General features: G+C 44.7%; 1 protein-coding gene across 1 annotated transcript in view; it reads left to right on the top strand.

The window, feature by feature from the left end:
* Positions 1–22,055, top strand: part of r3hcc1 (R3H domain and coiled-coil containing 1) — a 46,626-nt gene that overhangs the window by 8,104 nt on the left and 16,467 nt on the right. The window contains 7 exon segments of the mRNA XM_034167601.1: positions 11,769–11,894; positions 12,118–12,255; positions 15,580–15,602; positions 15,605–16,143; positions 17,327–17,502; positions 17,761–17,831; positions 17,930–18,025. Of these exon segments, the coding sequence (XP_034023492.1) occupies positions 11,769–11,894; positions 12,118–12,255; positions 15,580–15,602; positions 15,605–16,143; positions 17,327–17,502; positions 17,761–17,831; positions 17,930–18,025 (1,169 nt within the window).

Below are 22,055 nucleotides of genomic sequence, written 5' to 3'. Positions count from 1 at the left end.
CTTACGCTGGGTTTGTGCGGGAGTTCAAACAGGTTTTTGATCATCCCAACAGAGGCGAGACTGCTTCGAGCGTGCTACTGTCAATGAGACAGCTGAGTATGCAGTCGACTTCCGCATCGCGGCAGCGAGGTCCGGCTGGAATAACGTTGCGCTCCACGCCGCCTTCATAAACGGACTGTCTCCGGTCCTGAAGGAGCATTTGCTGGCTAAGGAGGAACCGCGGGATTTTGATGGGCTTGTCGATTTGGTTATACGCTTAGACAACCGTTTGAATGAACACCGTCGGGAGCAGGCCGGGGGCGTGGCCAGGCACGAGCCGTCCCTCTCCCTTCCGGTTCCGAAAGGGTGCCGTCGTCCCCATGCTTCACTGCCAGAGAGCTCCGTGTGGCAACAGCTCCCCCTGCTGACGAAGCTATGGACACGAGCAGGGCCAAAGTGAAAGCAAACATCAGACAAAGGAGGCTGGCCCGCGGGGAGTGTTTTTTCTGTGGCTCATGTGAGCACATGCAAAAGGACTGCCCCAAACGGTCAAACTACAACGCCCGTCCTTAGAAACTGGGCTAAGGGTGGGCCATAACACACACGCGGGAAGCCCCGCAAATCTGCACGATCCCAGTAACGATCCTGGAGTGGGGATTTAACCCTTCACGCCCCAGCACTGGTAGACACGGGATCGGAAGGGAATCTGCTGGACAGCAGATGGGCAAGGGAAGTAGGGCTCCCCCTGGTGGCTCTGCCGTCACCATTGCAGGTGCGGGCACTAGATGGCACCCTACTTCCATTAATCACACATCAGACACAGCCCGTGACCTTGGTTGTGTCTGGGAATCACAGGGAGGAGATCGTGTTTCACGTAACACCTTCTACCTCCCGCGTGATTTTGGGGTTCCCATGGATGGTGAAGCACAATCCCCGGATTGATTGGCCGTCTGGGGTTGTGTCGCAGTGGAGCGAAACCTGCCACCGGGAGTGTTTAGGATCCTCGGTTCCACCCGGCATGACGGCTAATGAGGAGGTCAAAGTCCCCCCCAATCTGTCAGCGGTGCCAAAGGAGTACCACGATCTTGCTGACGTCTTCAGCAAAGATCTGGCACTCACACTTCCCCCGCACCGACCGTACGATTGTGCCATTGATTTGATCCCGGGCGCTGAGTACCCGTCCAGCAGGCTGTACAACCTCTCACGTCCGGAACGCGAATCAGTGGAGACCTACATCCGGGACTCCTTAGCTGCCGGGCTGATCCGGAACTCTACCTCCCCGATGGGTGCGGGTTTCTTTTTCGTGGGCAAAAAAGACGGCGGACTCCGTCCATGCATCGATTACAGAGGGCTGAACGAGATCACTGTTCGCAATCGATACCCATTACCTCTGTTGGATTCGGTGTTCACGCCCCTGCATGGAGCCAAAATCTTCACTAAACTCGATCTTAGGAATGCGTACCACCTGGTTCGGATCCGGAAGGGAGACGAATGGAAGACGGCATTTAACACCCTGTTAGGTCACTTCGAGTACCTGGTCATGCCGTTCGGTCTCACGAACGCCCCTGCGACGTTCCAAGCTTTGGTAAATGACGTCTTGCGGGACTTCCTGCATCGGTTTGTCTTCGTATATCTGGATGATATACTCATCTTTTCTCCGGACCCTGAGACTCATGTCCAGCATGTACGTCAGGTCCTACAGCGGTTGTTAGAGAACCAGTTGTTCGTGAAGGGCGAGAAGTGCGAGTTCCACCGTACGTCTTTGTCCTTCTTGGGATTCATCATCTCCTCCAACTCCGTCGCCCCTGATCCGGCCAAGGTTGCGGCGGTGAGAGATTGGCCCCAACCAACAAGCCGAAGGAAGCTGCAACAGTTCCTCGGCTTTGCGAATTTCTACCGGAGGTTCATTAAGGGGTACAGTCAGGTAGTTAGCCCCCTGACTGCCCTGACCTCCACTAAAGTCCCCTTCACCTGGTCGGATCGGTGCGAAGCCGCGTTTAAGGAGTTGAAACGTCGGTTCTCGACTGCGCCAGTTCTGGTGCAGCCTGACCCTGATCGCCAGTTTATTGTCGAAGTGGATGCCTCTGACTCAGGGATAGGAGCTGTGCTGTCCCAGAGCGGGGAGTCCAATAAGGTTCTCCATCCTTGTGCCTATTTTTCCCGCAGGTTGACCCCAGCCGAGCGCAACTATGACGTGGGCAATCGGGAACTCCTCGCGGTGAAGGAGGCTCTTGAAGAGTGGAGACACCTGTTGGAGGGAGCGGCGTTGCCTTCACGGTTTTCACGGACCATCGGAACCTGGAGTACTCCGGACCGCCAAGCGGCTGAACCCCAGGCAAGCCCGCTGGTCTCTGTTCTTCGGGCGCTTTGACTTCCAGATTACATACCGCCCCGGGACTAAGAACCAACGATCGGACGCACTGTCCCGGGTGCACAAAGAGGAAGCCAAGGCTGAGCTGTCGGATCCAACCGAGACCATCATCCCCGAGTCCACTGTCGTGGCCACCCTCACCTGGGACGTGGAGAAGACCGTCCGGGAGGCCCTGGCAAGAAACCCAGACCCGGGGACCGGCCCTAAGAACAGATTGTACGTCCCACCAGAGGCCAGAGCTGCCGTCTTGGACTTCTGTCACGGGTCCAAGCTCTCCTGTCATCCCGGAGTGCGTAGGACCGTGGCAGTTGTCCAGCAGCACTTCTGGTGGGCGTCCCTGGAAGCCGACGTCCGGGACTACATCCAGGCCTGTACCACCTGTGCCATAGGAGGACCACGGGCCTCCTCCAGCCCCTGCCGGTGCCTCATCGCCCCTGGTCCCACATCGGCCTGGACTTCATCACGGGCCTCCCGCCGTCCCAGGGCAACACCGTCATCCTCACAATAGTGGACCGGTTCTCCAAGGTGGCCCACTTCGTGGCCCTCCCGAAGCTCCCGACGGCCCAGGAGACGGCAGACCTCCTGGTCCACCACGTCGTGCTTCTGCATGGGATACCATCGGACATCATATCGGATCGTGGTCCCCAGTTCTCCTCGCAGGTCTGGAGGAGTTTCTGTAAGGAGCTGGGGGCCACCGTGAGTCTCTCGTCCGGGTACCACCCCCAGACAAACGGCCAGGCAGAACGGGCTAACCAGGAGCTGGAGCAGGCCCTTCGCTGCGTAACCTCCGCGCACCCGGCGGCCTGGAGTAACCATCTGGCCTGGATCGAGTATGCCCATAACAGCCAGGTCTCGTCTGCTACCGGCCTCTCCCCGTTTGAGGCATGTTTGGGGTACCAGCCCCCATTGTTCCCGCTTGTGGAGGGAGAGGTCGGAGTGCCCTCGGTCCAGGCCCACCTCAGGAGGTGTCGCCGGGTGTGGCGGACCGCCCGTTCTGCCCTGTTGAAGGCTCGGACGAGGGCCAAGGCCCATGCGGATCACCGGCGTTCCCCGGTCCCTGCGTACCAGCCCGGGCAGGAGGTGTGGCTATCTACCAAGGACATACCGCTCCAGGTCGAGTCACCAAAACTCAAAGACCGCTACATTGGACCGTTCACCATCCTCTAGGTCCTCAGCCCGGCCGCAGTGAAGCTGCAGCTGCCAGCTTCACTGTGGATCCACCCCGTCTTCCATGTGTCCCGTTTGAAACCCCATCGCACCTCACCACTTTGCACCCCTGGACCTGCACCGCCTCCTGCCCGGATCATCGACGGGGAGCCGGCATGGACTGTGCGTCGGCTCCTGGACGTCCGTCGGAAGGGCCGGGGTTTCCAATACCTGGTGGACTGGGAGGGGTACGGACCTGAAGAACGCTCCTGGGTGAAGAGGAGCTTCATCCTGGACCCGGCCCTCCTGGCTGAGTTTTACCACCGTCACCCGGACAAGCCTGGTCGGGCGCCAGGAGGCGCCCGTTGAGGGGGGGTTCCAGTTGTGTGGGCCGCTGAAGAGGAGGTACTGCTGGCCCACCACCACCAGATGGCGCCCTGCTTGGAGTGCGGGCTTCAAGCACGAGAGGGCGTCGGAGCAACGGAGAGTGACAGCTGTCATTCATCATCTGCACCAGCTGTCACTCATCTTCCACATCACCATAAAAGCCGGACTACAACTCCACCTCCCCGCCGAGAAATCAGCAACCAAGAGGCAACCTCTGCGGTAATTTCTCTGCTAACTGAACTCTTCTTTGCAGCCGTTTGCCCTGTGGTGTCCTTATCAGATCTGGAGTAAGGGCGTGACCGCGACGACTTCGCATCACGCTCCATACCAGCTAAGTGGTTACACAGGAGCTGCACGAGTGTGTGATGGGAGGTGGAGGTGCTCCCTCCTTAAAGAACATTTATCTGTGAGTGGACTACTGAGTGTGCGGATTCACACTCACCTGGATTTCTCTGTTCTCTGCCAGCAGTACCAGGGTCGACAGCCGAAGGCAGAGGCCACCTGGGGACTCGGACTTGGCGGCTCCGTGTTCTTCAGGCCCGTTGGTGGTGGAGGCTGTGTGGGAATCAGCTCTTCTCTCGCCAGAGGTCTTCTATCTTCGAGCCTGCCCACCGTCACCTGTGTATAATTGACAATCCATATTTCTGTCTGTATTCCGTTGTGTGTTTCCACAACATTAAATTGTTACTCGTTGGCTTATCCTTGTCCATTCCTTAGCGCCCCCTGTTGTGGGTCCGTGTCACGACACCTTCCCAACAGAAACTCTACAAGTGTGAAAGTCTTTACAGAATCTTGACTGTTTATTGAGCAGGAAGATCATTCCACAGAACACGGGCGGAGAAAGCCCCTGTGACCCGCGACGTTTTATTCACCCTAGGGATACAAAGTAGTCCCTACCCCTGAGAACGCACAGCCCGCTGGTACGTAGGGTTTAATTAAGTCAGCTAGTAAGGAGGTGCTAGTCCGTGGATAATTTTATAGGTAGTAATAGAACCTTAAAATCTGATCTCACAGGGACAGGAAGTCGTGAAGAGATGCCAAAATGGGTGTAATGTGGTCAAACATTTGCTTCCTGTCAAAAGTCTGAGAGCAGCATTTTGAACCAGTTGGAGACCCCTAATGCTGGACTGCAGTAAACCAAAAATAGAACATTGCAGTAGTCCAGTCTAGAAGAAACTAATGCATGAATTCAGGGGTCTTGGCATCACCATAGACAGAATGGACAATATTTGCTATATTTCACAGGTGAAGAAAGCCGTCCTCATAATATCTCTAATGTGGAGGTCAAAGGACACATAGGATCAAAAATTGCCCAGGTTCCTCACTTTGGTGTGATAATGACACACGAGCCTAGGCTAAGTGTTAACTGGTCAATTTGATGCAGATGTCTCACTGGACCAAGAAACAACATTTCAGTTTGTCAGAGTTTAAAAGGTAGGAAATTGCTAGACATCCAGCTTTTCACTGATGCAAGGCAATCTTCTAAGGATTTTATGTGGATGAGATTACCAGCAGTTATCGGCATGTATAACTGAGTATCATCAGCATAGCGATGAAAGGTAATCCCAAAAAGCCGCAATATGTGCACTAAAGATGCTATACGAAGGGAGATAAGCAGGGGGCCTAAGACAGACCCTTGTGGAACCCCAAATTTCATTTCACTAAGGTTAGAGGTAGTGTTATTGTACAAAACACAGTGAGAAATGATTGGTCAGGTATAGCATCAAACCACGCAAGTGCACTCCCAGTAATCCCAAAATGATTCTCCAGCCTATCAAGTAGAATATGGTGATCCATGGTATCAAACACAAGCGCTAAGATCTACAGCACCAGAACCGTTGTGGTGTCCGAATCCATTGCAAGCAGAAGATCATTCACCACTTTAGTGAGGGCTGTCTCTGGAATGATATTTTGTAAAGAAGACTGCAGTGGCTAAAAGATTCGTCTCAGTAAGGTGGTCCACGAGCTGCCGTGAAACCACCTTTTCCAGATTTAGTGCAAAATGTTAGATTTGATATCGTATAGTTTTTCAATAGGGTCAACATTAGGTTTCTTTAGTAATGGTTTAAATCACTGCAGATTTAAATTGAAACTTTACATGGTTGGCTCCTCCACCTGTTGCAAATTATATTAAATATAGAACAACTGGTCCGAGGGTCACCAGAGCCGTGAGTAGAGGGAACTGTGAAGTGTATGTGTGAAAAACAGCTTTTGCACAAAATGTTCTGTTTTACAAAGGCAGTGCCCAATGGAACGCTTTGCCAACTACAGTGAGGGAGGCCCCAAGCTTTAAAGCTTTCAGAAGTCATTTAAAGGAGTGGCTCAAATCAAAACAAAAATGTGAGCATTATGAACTCAATTGTAGAACTAAGAAGAACTGTAGGAAATGTGCAATGCACTACAGCACTTTAATAAGTTATTGTTCTTACAGGTATGTTTTTTAAAATATATAAATGTATGAAATTAGACTTGCAATTTTAATTAACTTAATTCCAATTGAATTGTACATGTAGTAGTATTTTATTTTTTATTTTTTATAACCACGATAAGTGGCAGTTCAAGGGGGAGATTTTTTAAATTTCAAATATGAAAATTAAAAATGAATTTGTTAAACCTCAGCAAGCTAAATGCAATATTTCTTCTCAAATTGTAAAAATTAGTATAAACAAAATACAATTTTTTTATTTACGTTTTGCTCAACTCCAAAACAAAACAAAGAACCTACATCACCTGAAATTTCAGAAATGAAGGCAAAGAAATTATAACTAAACATGTAAAACTATTTTAATTATTTTATAATAGAGTAGTAGATTAAGTCAAAAGATTGGATGAATTGTGCACTTGTATTTATTTAAATTACACCTTTCCCAGTGTATTCACATCCACTACACTGCGATGTCATTAATCGTGCAGCCTTGATTATTATGATTGTGATCATCAATCATTGGATATTTCGGGGCGGCCTCCTTTCATGCATATTCTGAATCATTTCTCGTCCACCCTCCTGTCCAGAAGGGGCAGTATGACATGACAGTCGTTTTCCAACCAAAATAACAACAACAACACAACAAAGAAAACATTTGCAGCGCAGCACTGAGCATTGTAGCTAACATTGAGTGTTTTTTTTTTTTACAGTATATGTAGAGTTCCAGTTTGTAGAATTTTTGGAATGAATAGACCTTTTGAACCGAAGTGACAGTTGCCACGCAGATGAGAGCAACCACACACAGAGTTTCACAGAGTTAGAAGCAGAAAGATAAAGGAGGCTAACTGAAGCTAATCTTCGAGTGAAAGCAAAACAAGTTTAAAGTTAAAGGTGAGAGTTTAAAGATTATATAATGATGTTTGTGCAGCTAAACGCCAATTACAAGCATGTGGCAGGTAATGCTAGGTTTCAGCCATAGACTTGTTTTTGTTTTTTAAACAGATGTAATTTTGATTTGATTTGATTTATAGAAAGAAAGTCATATGGGTCCATCAGTAAAGTATGTGGTTCTGAAGTTGTGACTTCAGCTGTTTATCACTCGGCATGTTAGAGTTGCTTCCAGGTCAAGTGAACTGTGTAATAACTAATTTCTTTCTTTATTTTTGTATGCTTTAAGGTCAGATATGTTGGCATAATATTTGGAACAGAGTCTATGCTAATTTTGTTGTGCTGTATATTTATATTATTTTAGGAAAAAGTAGATCCATGAGGATCAACCATGTGAATATGCCTGGACATGCCAGAGCATGTCCCGTGAGGCTTCATCACGGCGTTGCTGTGCGCCATGCGGCACCGCCGTCACGCGCGGAATTCCTCCGCACGGAATTCCTCCGCACGTCTTTCTCAATGTGCCGAAAAAGTGCTGATGTCCACGTCTTTTCACAATTCCTGTGCTAGTCAGACGACGTCCCGGATAAAACACAGCGTCCAGTTTGGAAATGAACGGCACATTCCACTGTTACAGGAGTTTTTATCATGGAAAGAGGAGCGGCGGCTTCGCGTGTTGCGGCGGTGCCGCATGGCGCACAGTAACGCCGTGATGAAGCCTCACGGGACATGTTCTGGCATGTCCAGGCACATCCACAATTTCTCGGATAGTCACTCGATGGAAAAACCATCGACAGCTGTCTGAACACCATCTCAAAGCCGTCCTGTGAGACCAAAACGGAGGTGGTTTTGTCTCGCTCCAGTAGCAAATCGGTCGTGACGTGCGAAGCCTCCGCTCGGCTTTCCATGACAAAATTTCTTGTTAAAAGTGAAATCTGCCGGAAAATGGTTGATGTCCAGCTCTTGTGATAACCAGAGAAATGGCACACGATGGTCACGGATCCAGACAGCCATCCGTTTAGAAATGAAATGGTCGTTCAGCCTGTCGATGGTGGCTTTGGAGCACGGCGCGCCCCACAGCCGCTGGGGGCCGTCCTTAAAGCGACAGTAACACTCCTTATTCTCTACCAAGCCCGTAACATTTTCACCGAAAGCCAGATCAATTTTTCTAATGGTTTCCAGCTGCCAGTCTCTAACAGTTTCTGAAAAAATTCTGATGGAAAAAAAAGCCCAAATCATTCCGCCATTTCCTGGCAATGAAACAACGACAAACAAAGCAGCAGTCTCTGAGCCATTCCTAAACAATGAAAAATCGACGAGAGGGTGGGCGACTCCCTCACTCAAAGACTGCCCACAGGCGAATGATGCAACCGACAGGCATGGAAAAAACTCAAGCATGCGCACGAGGGTTCAAGCTTGTCTGACGCGAATCACATGTGATTCAAATCCATATGGTTTTTGAAAAAAAATAATAGGTCGATACTTTTCTATAGACCTCGTGTATATAATATATATATGTATATATATATATGTATGTATGTGTGTATATGTATGTGTATATATATATATATATATATATGTACGAGGTCTATTAGAATAATAAACCGACCCTTTTTTTTTTTTTACTATATGGATTTGAATGACGTGCGATTACACCAATCATGCTTGAACCCTCGTGCGCATGCGTGAGTTTTTTCATGCGTCGGTGACGTCATTTCCCTGGGGCAGGCCTTGAGTGAGATGTGGTCCCGCCTCTCGGCTGAATTCCTTTGTTTCACACGCTGCTCGAGATGGCGCACGTTGCTTTTATCCAAATTTTTTCTGGACCTGTGAGGAATATCCGAGTGGACACTATTCGAGAAATTAGCTGGTTTTCAGTGAAAAGTTTAACGGGTGATGAGAGATTATGGGGTGTTCTGTCGGTGTAAGGACTTCCCACGGAGCGGAGACATCGTGCAGCGCTTCCAGGCGCCATCGTCGGCCTGTTTCGACCTGAAAAACATCCTATTTAAGGTTTAATATTCACCCAGGGACGTCGTGAGAGAACAGAGAAGATTCAGAAGAGGCCGGCATGAGGACTTTATGCGGACATTCCACTGTTAAGGACATTTTGTAATGAAAGACAGTTCGCCGAGTCGTTTCCATGACGACTCGGCAAATCTGTGTGCGCCGCGACAGGATAAACACCTCTGTGTTCCAAAACCATTTGTAAATTCAGGCGGCTTTTGATGGCTTTCAACAAGTGAGTAACTGAGAAATTGTTTAACAGCTTGGGCATGTTCCAACTTGCCCGTTAAGGTTTCCAACGGAGGTGTTTTTCCTGTCGCGACCCCCCGCGGTCGGGTCCGGCCCGACATGCTACTCTGCCCGCACGTTCTTTCATTACAAATGTCAGTTAACAATGGAATGTCCGAATAAACTCCTCATGCCGACTTCTTCTGAAAGTTCTCTGTTCTCTGATGACTTTACTGGTCAACAGAGCCTGAAATGTGGAAGTTATCAACTTGAAACGGCGAGACGCTGCCGCCTCGAAGCGCTACCAGACCAAAATTTCTCATCAGCCCTTAAAATCTTTACCGAAAACCAGCTGAATTTATCGAATGGTGTCCACTCAGTTGTGCCTTACAGTTTTGAAAAAATTTTGATCAAACAAAAGCAGCAGTCCTCTGAGCCATTCCTAAACAATGAAAAATCGACGAGAGGGTGGGCGACTCCTCAATCAAGACTGCCCACAGGCGAATAACGTAACCGATAGGCGTGAAAAAACTCTCGCATGCCCACGAGGGTTCAAGCATGTCTGATGTCTAAGAGTAGAATGGGAGGCAGAGCCTTCAGCTTTCAGGCTCCTCTCCTGTGGACCAGCTCCCAATTCAGATCAGGGAGACAGATACCCTCTCTACTTTTAAGATTAGGCTTAAAACTTTCCTTTTCGCTAAGGCTTATAGTTAGGGCTGGATTGGGTGACCCTGGACCATCCCTTGGTTTATGTTGCTTTAGACGTAGACTGTGGGGGGGTTCCCGTGATGCACTGTTTCTTCTCTTTTTGCTCCGTATGCATCACTCTGTATTTAATCATTAGTGATCGATCTCTTTTTCCTGGTTCTTTCCTCAGCCCCAACCAGTCTCAGCAGAAGACTGCCCCTCCTAGCCTATTCTGCTGGCGGTTTCTCCTGTTAAGGGGAGTTTTTCCTTCCCACTGTGGCCAGGTGCTTGCTCATAGGGGGGTCGTTTTGACCGTTGGGGTTTTTCATGGTTGTGTATGGCCTTAGCCTTGCAATGTGGAGACGGCCTTGGGGCAACTGTTTGTTGTGATTTGGCGCTATATAAGAAAAAGTTGATTGATTGATTGATGTAATCACACATGATTCAAATCCATATGGTTTTGAAAAAATAATAAGGTCGGATACTTTTATAATAGACCTCGTATATGTGTATGTATATATGTGTGTGTGTGTGTACGTACATACAACTGATGATTGGAACATCCAATATATACAGAACCACTTCTGTGACCACTTCTCACACACGCACAGTGTGTGTGTGTGTGAAATTTCTCTTGATAAGCCAGGCCACATTTTTATTTGCTGGTTTTGTATAGCATGTGTAGGGTGTGAGCTCCTGTACGTGACTGACTCCACTTTGGACTGTTACCACTCCAGTATAGTACAAGGAAAAACATTTTTAATGCACCATTGTTGCAATGCACAGCCATGTGCACACACACTGTGCTGCGCTAATGCAGTTGTACTCACGACTCAGAATAACTGACACAAGATATTCATTGTGACATGACAAAACTTTGCACTGCTGATATTGCTGTCATGCAAAAGTTTCTTTAGATGCATAACAGCGTTCTGTTTTGATTTTTAGTTTTTTGTTTGTTTTTAAAGTAAAAGCTGTTGGGATGCAGCCAGAATTCTTGCTAGGTGCTCTTGTTCGGTCGTGTACAAAATTCACCACAGTCCAGAAACAGATGGTCCTTTCTGTTCATCACAGTGGCTTTTGGCACAGGCATCTGCAGATTTGTAACTGCTTGTGGAATAAACCATATGGAAAATATACTTAAATAAAAAAATACTTTGCTGGCTCAAAATAATGACGTGAGTAAAAGTAAAATACGGGTTAACAAATGTGAAAAGTGCTTGTTAACAGTGGCCACACCTGCATTCCACCCCTGCAATTAAGATTTACAAAGTTGATTTTTGACATTTTTGGATTGATTCACAAGTGTCCCAAATGTCCATATCCCGATGCTCTAAGAATTGACCCACATCCCTACTTTTTATCTCCTCAGACATGTCCTTTACAAGATTTACTTAACTCAGAGTTGATTGAAGTAATTATAATCCCTTGTTCTAAAACCAAAACTCAGAGTTTAACCATTTAAACTTAACTTCAGGTTTTCACATCTGATCTTGCTGAACATTCTTCTGAAACAGGCCCCTGGCCATGCATGAAACACTCAGGCCTAATGTTAACAAAATTGTTTAACGCAAGTGAACTAATATTAGTTATGTAACTAATATAATATTGCATAATTTCTTCATCTTTTTACTTATATTACCACAACAGAACCCCCCCGTCCACCCTGGCGTTTCCTTGTGTTGATGGCATTTATCTCCCAAAGCAAGAAAATGCATTTGTGCACCAAGTCATGGATGAGCTTGAAATATACCAACGGAAGAGCAACCACAAAAGGTGAGGTTAGCAATTCACTGTCAACTACGCAAGTAGAAGTATTAAAAAATTTTCAACAGTTGTGAAATTAATTGGATCTGATTATTTCAGTGTAATAGTAATGACACAGTAGGTGTAAGTTATGAGGATGGATTGACAAATGAGGTTTCTTTTACCTGTTAGAATAACATGAGGCCCTCTAACTGTCCATGTGTTTCGTAATGTCATTTGTGTCCCTGTCCAGTGTACTCGTGTTCCCTCATCTACCCAGTAGGCTGCGCTACCTGATCCACAAGACTATAGAGGAAGTGCCAGAGCTGACCTCCTTCTCTGTAGGAGAGATCTTCTGCCGTAGGGTGGTGGTCTGTTATTCTCAGCTCAGGTAGTAAATTTTCACAGATCATATGCATTTTTTAATTATTACTTTATTCAGTATGTGGCTTATTAAAAAAATACCTTATTTGAGCCGGGTCCATCTATGGTACAGAACCTTTCTTGTTGTATATATTCTGTTTATTGACTGAGAAGGGATTTACACTGGCCTCTGTTGTGTGGGACAGAAAACCGTAAAAGTGAGAATGGCAACGTGGAAATGGAAGGAGGAGAAAAAGTAATGTATTGATGAGTGGAAAATTACAAGGTACATTTTCATGACATGACATGGACACTTTTTCAGAGACAGTATTGGAAACACGTCTAAACCAGATTAAGAGGCAATATTTTAAAGTTCAGGCAGGTTTAGGATGTGATTCAAGCTGAGCTTGGATTTCAATGAAACTTGGCTCAGAGATGGAACCTACCAAGAAATGAACTTTCCCAAAATTTCTCGACCAAAAACCAAACAGTGACCTTGCCAGGAGTCATCAAATTTCAAGGCAAAAATATGCAAAAGCTGATATTTCATTAAATTCCCATCTTTCAAGTGGTGTAACATTCAGCGCCATCAAGCCCTCAAGGTAGTTTAACTATGAAATGACACAGAGAGGCAAACTCTTTCATCTTATATACATATTTGTTGGGGAGATCGATGGCGCTGAATATAAGGGGCGTTCAAAGTCTGGTCATTTTGCGAAATTGGCTGTATTTAAAGGGCCATAACTTTCTGTGCCATCAAGACCCCAAGAAGATTTCAATGTTATCAATAAATATAGGCCCTACTCTATCTAATGCAACCTGAAAAAAACATTGGGGTCTTGATGGCGCTGGCCACCAGGCCAAAGTACTCGACTTGCCCAATTTAAGGAAGTTTAGCGCCACCTGCCTTTTTAGTGAAATTGCAAGATGGATAAACCAACATCTCTACTTTATATAACAGTTTGCAGAATTTTGGGGATTCCTCTTATATTGATTTGGTACCCCTTTAAAATCAGTCATTGGTCAGACATTTGTCTCTCGATCTGTGCCATCTGCAGTACAAGGAGTTCATGCATGACTTACTTGGATATGCCTCAAAGTGCCGTTTCCCTTGGCAGACTGAGGATTTAGGTATGGGAAAAATAACTTCAGGAAAAATTCTTATATTCTATTGAACAGGACATGTTCACAAGCTTGTTGCCATAGCATCTGATACCAATACGCATGAATTGGATTGACTGTATATTAGGGAAGCGAATCAAAAGAAAATATCATCAGATCATACATGCATTCATGGTGGTAATTCATGCAATTGGTTTCAAAGTTTCTGCTTGAATTCAAGTGATTTAACAAAAATAAGATATTACTCTGATTGTTTCAAAATTATTACTAATTTTATGCATAGTCCCTCCATTTTTAGAACCCTTAAGTACATTGGAGTGGCACAGAGACAGTTTTTCTTAAAAAGAAGGTATGACATTTCAGTTGTAATTGGCCAGAAGGCACACAGGAGAATCAAAGCTAACTTTGACATTCTTTCTTGTATGAAAAACACAGATAAGACTCCTCACATTTATCATGAATCTCATTATGTTTATTGCACTCCTCACATGGATTCACTGCACTTGCATAACACACATGCATAAACACACATGCATACACAAGTGGACATACACACCTACATTCATGTAACTCATATACATGCAACACAGTATGTTTTCAAAATCATACAAACTCCTCCTAATGTGTTATAAGCTTAAAAATATGAATATATAAATACATATAGACTTACTTCATTTTCTGCTTTGTTAGATTATTTTTATCATCCAGATCCTGTGGTCCCAGAGCTCCATGTGAAAACACACTCAGAGCTGACAAGCATTTGGAAAAGTGAAGAGCATAAAGTGACCTCTTGTAAATGGATAGCAATCATGTGACTGTTTTTAATCACTGCTATGATTAAAAAAATAAACATGTATTCTTCATGTCTGTAACTTCTTCCCCAGTCACAGAAAGTCCAGTCAAAGAGGTTAGTTATTTAATGTTATCTTTACAATGTTAAAATGATTGTCTACATATAAATTTCAGGACTGGGAGGGGTGCTGGTGCTGTAGTCACACAGGCAGAGAACCAGTCCATGCCCACTATTTGAAAGAAGCCATCTATTTTCTGCAGCCAGGGGAAATGTGTGTGTCCCCTTGGCCCTTTCCGCATTGTTGTCCCCATTGTCAGCACTGAGGTATCTGTTATGCTGAATGATACCCAGAGAACTGTGCCACATGTCTAAAATGTTGTAGCTGACAGCCCCTCACTACGCAACTGACTCTCCTCATCTGAGTCTCACTAAGTAACATTTCATTTGACCCAAAGTCATTCCTGTGGTACTCAAGGATTCTCTAGAGAGACTTTGTTTCAAAGCATTCAGTCAACACCTGGGGTCACTGGTTAGTATCCAAGTCACAATCATACAGTAAGACAGGAAGCACCAGGAGCATAGCGAGTTGGACCTTCTTTCGCCTGCATACTTATTGACTCACCAGGCATCTCTGTCCAGGAACTTGATGACTCCATAAACTCTTCCCAGGCATATCTCAACCTCAAAGGCCAAGGAAACAGACATGCCAAGATAAAATTAATATATATACAAATTTGACACTTTCACCACATACATATACAATTCAAATGGCTGAGTCTAAGAAGTCATTGAATGCCTGGATCTTGGTTTTGATCCAGGACAATCACCAACCCAGACACTCTCAGGTGCTGCATCAATGAATCTGTTGATTCCACAAAAATTGCACTACTGGCCATGAAGTCAAGGTCAGTAAGCCTTTTCTTGCTGAGAAAGGCACCAAAACTGCTGTTCTCCACAACCCTAACAACACAGAGTCCATGTAAGCATTGACAGGGTAGGACCACAACTCATCCCTGATGAGAAGTGTCAGGAGCTGTCACAGTACTTGTGCATGGACCAGCTATGATGTCCAACAACTTGTTGGGATCCCACCAATGAACAGGATGCCCCAGGGTGCAGCCTGGGCAGCCAAGAGAAACTCTTTGTGAAACTCAGTGTAGGCTGCAGAGAAACACTGCTGATACATGGACTTGTGTTCAGCATTTACAATTCTAGCATTCAGTCAATGGTAGATCTTTGGTGCGAAGCCAGGCTCATCATCTTCATCTGAGGATCCTGGATAAACACTGAGCTGTGGTCAACATGATAGTAGCTGTTATACAGTTCGTTTTTTGTTTGTTTTTTGCTACATTTTTTTTTACATTTCTAATATTTAAGTTGTCTCTTGTTGAACAAGTCAGAAATAGATCCTCTGTAATGGTTTCTTTATTTTTGTAGGGATGAGGCAGATGAAGACAGTGATTGGAGAGCAATGATGGCCTCTGTGAGGAGCCTTCAATAGGCAAACAGATGATCGGAGAAATTGCGAAACTTAAATCATCACTCTCACTCCAAAACAAAGCACCCAGGAGGCCAGACAAACCTCTTTATATGCCGAGAGCTGTTCGGGAGAGACTTTCCTTACACAACCTTGCGGGACCTTCAGGAGGCACAGTGTTTGTAAATCCTGCCTCTGGTAACTGCGGGTGTATCAGCAGTTCATCCGGCTCTTCTTCCTGCTGTACAAAGGATGAAGGGGCTTCATCTGCATGCACGCAGGATTCCCTGCCCAGTGGAGCTGACGGTGTCTTTGACCACACTGAAGACTGTTCACTAGTTGGTCACCAGGAGAAAGCACAGGATTTGGTGCTGGATAACAGCCCCCACCTCACTGTGAACCAAACTGCAGCATACCTCTGTGCCATGACTCTGGTGGAGGAGGAGGAGGAGGAGGAGGAAAACTTGGCACACAGTTCCCATAATGAAAACACAAGCACTGACACTTATGAATTGACTGTTGAGGTAAATGTGCATAGAACACCTGCAGTGTGATTGCAATATTAAGTACTGCATAAAGAAGATAAATAAGGACCGCTCTTCTCAGTGCTTAGTATTTCTCTGGCTAACCTCCACACCGTATGAAGGTGTGTTTTGTCCCCCAAAACATGAATCTGCCGCAAATCGTCAATTATTTGCAAACCATTAATGAAAATTTGCACAAACTGAATATCCGTGAACAGTTAATAATTTTGCTGCAAACTAAGAATAAAATATCTCACAAAACACGTGAATGCAGGGTCTCGCAAAATGTAAGTCGCAAAACGTGAATATCATTCATGATATATATTTTCTTTCAGTTTAAGTCATTTATGGATTTCAGTTACGGATCAGTTGCTTCAGGAAATCTTGATCAACAAACCCTATCTCTGCAAAATTATTATTTTTTTTGGGTGGGTGGTGGGGTGGATGAGGTTATTACACCCAGGGAGGCGAGCTCCGAGCAGGCTGTCGGTTCTGGTGTCAAGTGCATGGCCCCGCTGGGCATGACCCACTCCAGGGACAGTGGCAAGTAGGAAGTTTGACTGGAGCGGTACACTTGTCAAAATGGTAACACAGGTGTCCTCAGGCAAAATCAGGGTGGACAGAAAGCTCACGTGGAGCAGAAGGGCAAAAGCTCGCTTCATCTTGATTTTCAGTATGAATACAGACTGTGAAAGCGGGGGCTCACGATCCTTCTGACTTTTTGGGTTTTAAGCAAGTAGTGTCAGAAAAGTTGCTACAGGGATAACTGGCTTGTGGCGGCCAAACGTTCATAGCAGCGTCACTTTTTGATCCTTCTGTCAACTCTTCCTATCATCATGAAGCAGAATTCACCAAGCATTGGATTGTTCACCCACTAATAGGGAACGTGAAAGAGTAACGTGCATGCGAGTCAAGGGGTGGCACAAATCCCCTTGGTGCAATGAAAGTGGGAGGGGGGCAGTCATAATCCCACAGATGCTAGCTTCGCACCATTGGCTCCTCAGCCAAGCACATACACCAAATTGTGTGAAATTGTGAAATTCAAGTTTTGCGAGATGTGCTTTCACGTTTCGGGAGATACTTTTTCAGTATTTATGTTTTACAATTCATGGTTTGTGGACAATTCACAATTTGTATCATTTTAGGGGTTAACAGCGTGACTTGACTATGTTTGGCATTTCAGATAAGGGCACATCTGAAAGAGGCAGCGGATGTTTCCATTGAGGATGTCTACAACGATTATTCCACTTATGAGAAGGTGTGGAACAGCTCAGATGAGTTTGGACACGTGATCGAAATTTATGACTTCCCATCCATGTTCAAAACAGATGACCTTCTGGATGCTTTCAGAGAATACAGGTGTGAGCCGTCTGCTTGAACCTTCAAACCCTCTACAGCTCTGTCACTTTGTGCCTTCAGCCCTTTTAATCAGGATTGTAAAAACCCCTCAGTACACATTGACTCACTCAGACATGAGAAACACATTTGCTGTAATTAGTTTATTTTTGCAATACAACAAAACATTGAAATTTGGGCCCTAGCTTTGTCCACTTTAAGTTAAATTGAGATGATTGTAAGTAAGTGATGTATTACAAAGTATGTTCTTGGTTGTTACAGTGATGGTGGAATGAAAATCAAATGGGTGGACAACACACATGCTCTTGGTGTTTTCTGCAGTGAGTCAGCAGGTAAGAGGCTTCGCTGCGTGATGAAGGTGTGCTGGTAGTAAAATGTGAAGTGTAGATTTCTTTCAGTAGGAGTTGACTGTTTGCTCTGTCTCATGCAGCGCTCAGTGCTCTCTCCATCTCTCACCCCCTGTTGAAAGCACGTGCTTTGGCTGTAGGGAGTAAGAAATCCAAAAGCAAGGCTGTGAGACGTGCAGGTATGACAGATACACACTGAGGGTCGCACCACACGGTGTCATTTTAGATAAAATGGTGAGTTGATTTGTAAGTGTCAGTAAGACGGGTTGGAAGATCATCCATCGCCACAGAGGTTCTAATAAAGATCTTTCAGTATCTGATCACTGCCGCCCACAAACATGGGCTTTCTAACAGGTTGTAGGCAGTCGTGCCACAGTTTTTGCATCCGCCAAGGATGTAATAACCAAGGATAACTATAAAAACATTAAAACTATTGCACGGATTTTGACAAAATTTTCACCACACATAGATATTAGGGCGTAGAAGACTCCACAGAATTTTGGAGGTGATCCGGATGGATCCAGATTCTGGATCAAGATTCACTTTATATAGGCTTTGAAGGATTACGTCACAACTACTTCACGGATTCTCACCAAATTTGCACCACAGATAGATATTAAGGCATCTAAGACTCCACTGAATTTTGGAGGTGATCCGGATCCAGATTGGCAGACATCAGAAATCTCGGGTTGCTCATGATTATTGGGATATGTATGTCTGACTAAGCAGCTAGAATGTGAGAGTTCTGAGATGACCTAATAGCTATGAAGAGACAAAGGCAATACTCAAACTGCCTTCTATTATCATGTTATAGCTTTAGTCACAACATCCAGGGCAGCATCACCAATCATTACACAACAGTTGTCCCCAGGCTGTGGGGACATCAGGTATCCTCACAATAGTTGATCCATTACATACATGTAATGGATTCTATCTGTTTTATACACATAATGAATTTTGTCCATTTCATACATATAAACGGATTTTGTCTGTTTTATACATATAGCAGATTTTGATTATAATGGACAGAATTCACTGGTCCACCTGAATCCATTATGTGTGAGTTTGTATGGTGTGTATTTGCTGTCACCTTGTGCTCCACTGGTGTACATTCAATTCAGTTAATTTTATTTTATTTGTATAGCATGAAATCAGAACAATGCTGCCTCAAGGCACTTCACATGAGTAAGGTCTAACCTTACCAACTCCCACCCCGAGCAAGCACACAGGTGACAGTGGTAAGGAAAAACTCCCACCCTGGTGATAATGAGGAGGAAACCTCAAGCAGACAAGGCTCAGAGGGGTGACCCACTGCTTAGGCCATTCTAATAGTTACAAGGTTTTTGTTGTTGTTTTTTTTTTTTTACATATTTTGCAAGAATTTCATAACAAACAAACAAACAAAAAAAAGGAAAAACAGACAGAAAAAAAACAGAAGCTCAACAAAAACAGAGTCCTTTATTGAACTAAAAACTTTTAAATCCATTGGTGTCTGTGTCCAGTTCTGGTTTGGTCCCAATGAAGTACAACTTCCAGTCATTGGTTGCACAGGCAGGGTATCCTGAGGTCAGTCTGATACACATTGAGGTCCAAGCACAGAAAGAATTGCTAAAAAACAACAAACAAACAAAACAAAACAGGTGTTGAGGATGGAATGTGCACACTTACAGTAGTGTTCAGAATAATAGTAGTGCTATGTAACTAAAAAGATTAATCCAGGTTTTGAGTATATTTCTTATTGTTACATGGGAAACAAGGTACCAGTAGATTCAGTAGATTCTCACAAATCCAACAAGACCAAGCATTCATGATATGCACACTCTTAAGGCTATGAAATTGGGCTATTAGTTAAAAAAAAAGTAGAAAAGGGGGTGTTCACAATAATAGTAGTGTGGCATTCAGTCAGTGAGTTCGTCAATTTTGTGGAACAAACAGGTGTGAATCAAGTGTCCCCTATTTAAGGATGAAGCCAGCACCTGTTGAACATGCTTTTCTCTTTGAAAGCCTGAGGAAAATGGGACGTTCAAGACATTGTTCAGAAGAACAGCGTAGTTTGATTAAAAAGTTGATTGGAGAGGGGAAAACTTATACGCAGGTGCAAAAAGTATAGGCTGTTCATCTACAATGATCTCCAATGCTTTAAAATGGACAAAAAACCAGAGACGCGTGGAAGAAAATGGAAAACAATCATCAAAATGGATAGAAGAATAACCAGAATGGCAAAGGCTCACCCATTGATCAGCTCCAGGATGATCAAAGTCTGGAGTTACCTGTAAGTGCAGTGACAGAAGACGCCTGTGTGAAGCTAATTTATTTTGGAAGATTCCCCCGCAAAGTCCCTCTGTTAAATAAAAGACGTGCAAAAGAGGTTACAATTTGCCAAAGAACACATCAACTGACCTAAAGAGAAATGGAGAAATATTTTGTGGACTGATGGGAGTAAAATTGTTCTTTTTGGGTCCAAGGGTCGCAGACAGTTTGTGAGATGACCCCCAAACTCTGAATTCAAGCCACTGTTCACAGTGAAGACAGTGAAGCATGGTGGTACAAGCATCACGATATGGGCATGTTTCTCTTACTATGGTGTTGGGCCTATATATCGCATACCAGGTATCATGGATCAGTTTGGATATGTCAGAATACTTGAAGAGGTCATGTTGCCTTATGCTGAAGAGGACATGCCCTTGAAATGGGTGTTTCAACAAGACAATGACCCCAAGCACACTAGTAAATGAGCAAAATCTTGGTTCCAAACCAACAAAATTAATGCCTTGCAGATGTGAAGAAATCATGGAAACTGTGGTTATACAACTAAATACTAGTTTAGTGATTCACAGGATTGCTAAAAAAGCAGTTTGAACATAACAGTTTTGAGTTTGTAGCGTCAACAGCAGATGCTGCTATTATTCTGAACACCCCTTAAATGCTTTTTTTTTTTACTAATGGCCCTATTTCATAGCCTTAAGAGTGTGCATATCATGAATGCTTGGTCTTGTTGGATTTGTGAGAATCTACTGAATCTACTGGTACCTTGTTTCTCATGTAACAATAAGAAATATACTCAAAACCTGGATTAATCTTTTTAGTCACATAGCACTATTATTCTGAACACTACTGTATCTCATTGTGATCATTCATATTCAACCCCAATTCCAGTGAAGTTGGGACATTGTGTAAAATGTATATAAAAACAGAATACAATGATTTGCAAATCCTCTTCAACCTATATTCAGTTGAATACACCATAAAAACAAAAAATGTAATGTTCAAACTGATAAACTTTATTGTTTTTGTACAAATATTTGCTTATTTTGAAATGGATGCCTGCAACACGTTTCAAAAAAGCTGGGACAGTGGAGTGTTTACCACTGTGTTATGTCACCTTTCCTTCTAACAACATTCATCAGTGTTTGGGAACTGAGGACAATAATGTGCCACACATTTTCAATGGGCAACAGGTTTGGACTGCAGGCCAGTCTAGTACCCGCACTCTTTTACTGTGTAGCCACGCTGTTGTAACACGTGCAGAATGTGGCTTGGCATTGTCTTGCTGAAATAAGCAGGGACGTCCCTGAAGAAGACACTGCTTGGATGGCAGCATGTGTTGCTCCAAAACCTGGATGTACCTTTCAGAATTGTTGGTGCCATCACAGATATGTATGTTGTCCATGCCATAGGCACTAACACACCCCCATACCATCACAGATGCTGCCTTTTGAACTTTGCGCTGGTAACAATCTGGATGGTCTTTTCCCTCTTTTGTCCGTCCATGATTTCCAAAAACAATTTGAAATGTGGAATCATCAAACCACAGCACACTTTTCCACTTTGCATCTGTCCATTTCAAATGAGCTCGGGCCCAGAGAAGGCGGCGGCGTTTCTGGATGTTGTTGATGTATGGCTTTTGCTTTGCATGGTAGAGTTTTAACTTGAACTTGTTGATGTAGCGATGAACTGTGTTAACAGTGGTTTTCTTAAGTGTTCCTGAGCCCATGCGGTAAGATCCTTTACACAATGATGTTGGTTTTTAATGCAGTGCTGCCTGAGGAATCGAAGGTCACAGGCATTCAATGTTGGTTTTCGGACTTGCCACTTACATGAAGAACGTTCTCCAGATTCTCTAAATCTTCTGATTATATTGTGGACTGTAGATGATGGAGTGGTAGCCAAGTAGCAGGAGTGGTAGCCAAGTGGTTAATGCGCTTGGTT

Source organism: Thalassophryne amazonica, chromosome 3, assembly GCF_902500255.1.
Source record: "Thalassophryne amazonica chromosome 3, fThaAma1.1, whole genome shotgun sequence".
Taxonomy (NCBI): Eukaryota; Metazoa; Chordata; class Actinopteri; order Batrachoidiformes; family Batrachoididae; genus Thalassophryne; species Thalassophryne amazonica.
This window is presented reverse-complemented; position numbering and strand designations above follow the sequence as displayed.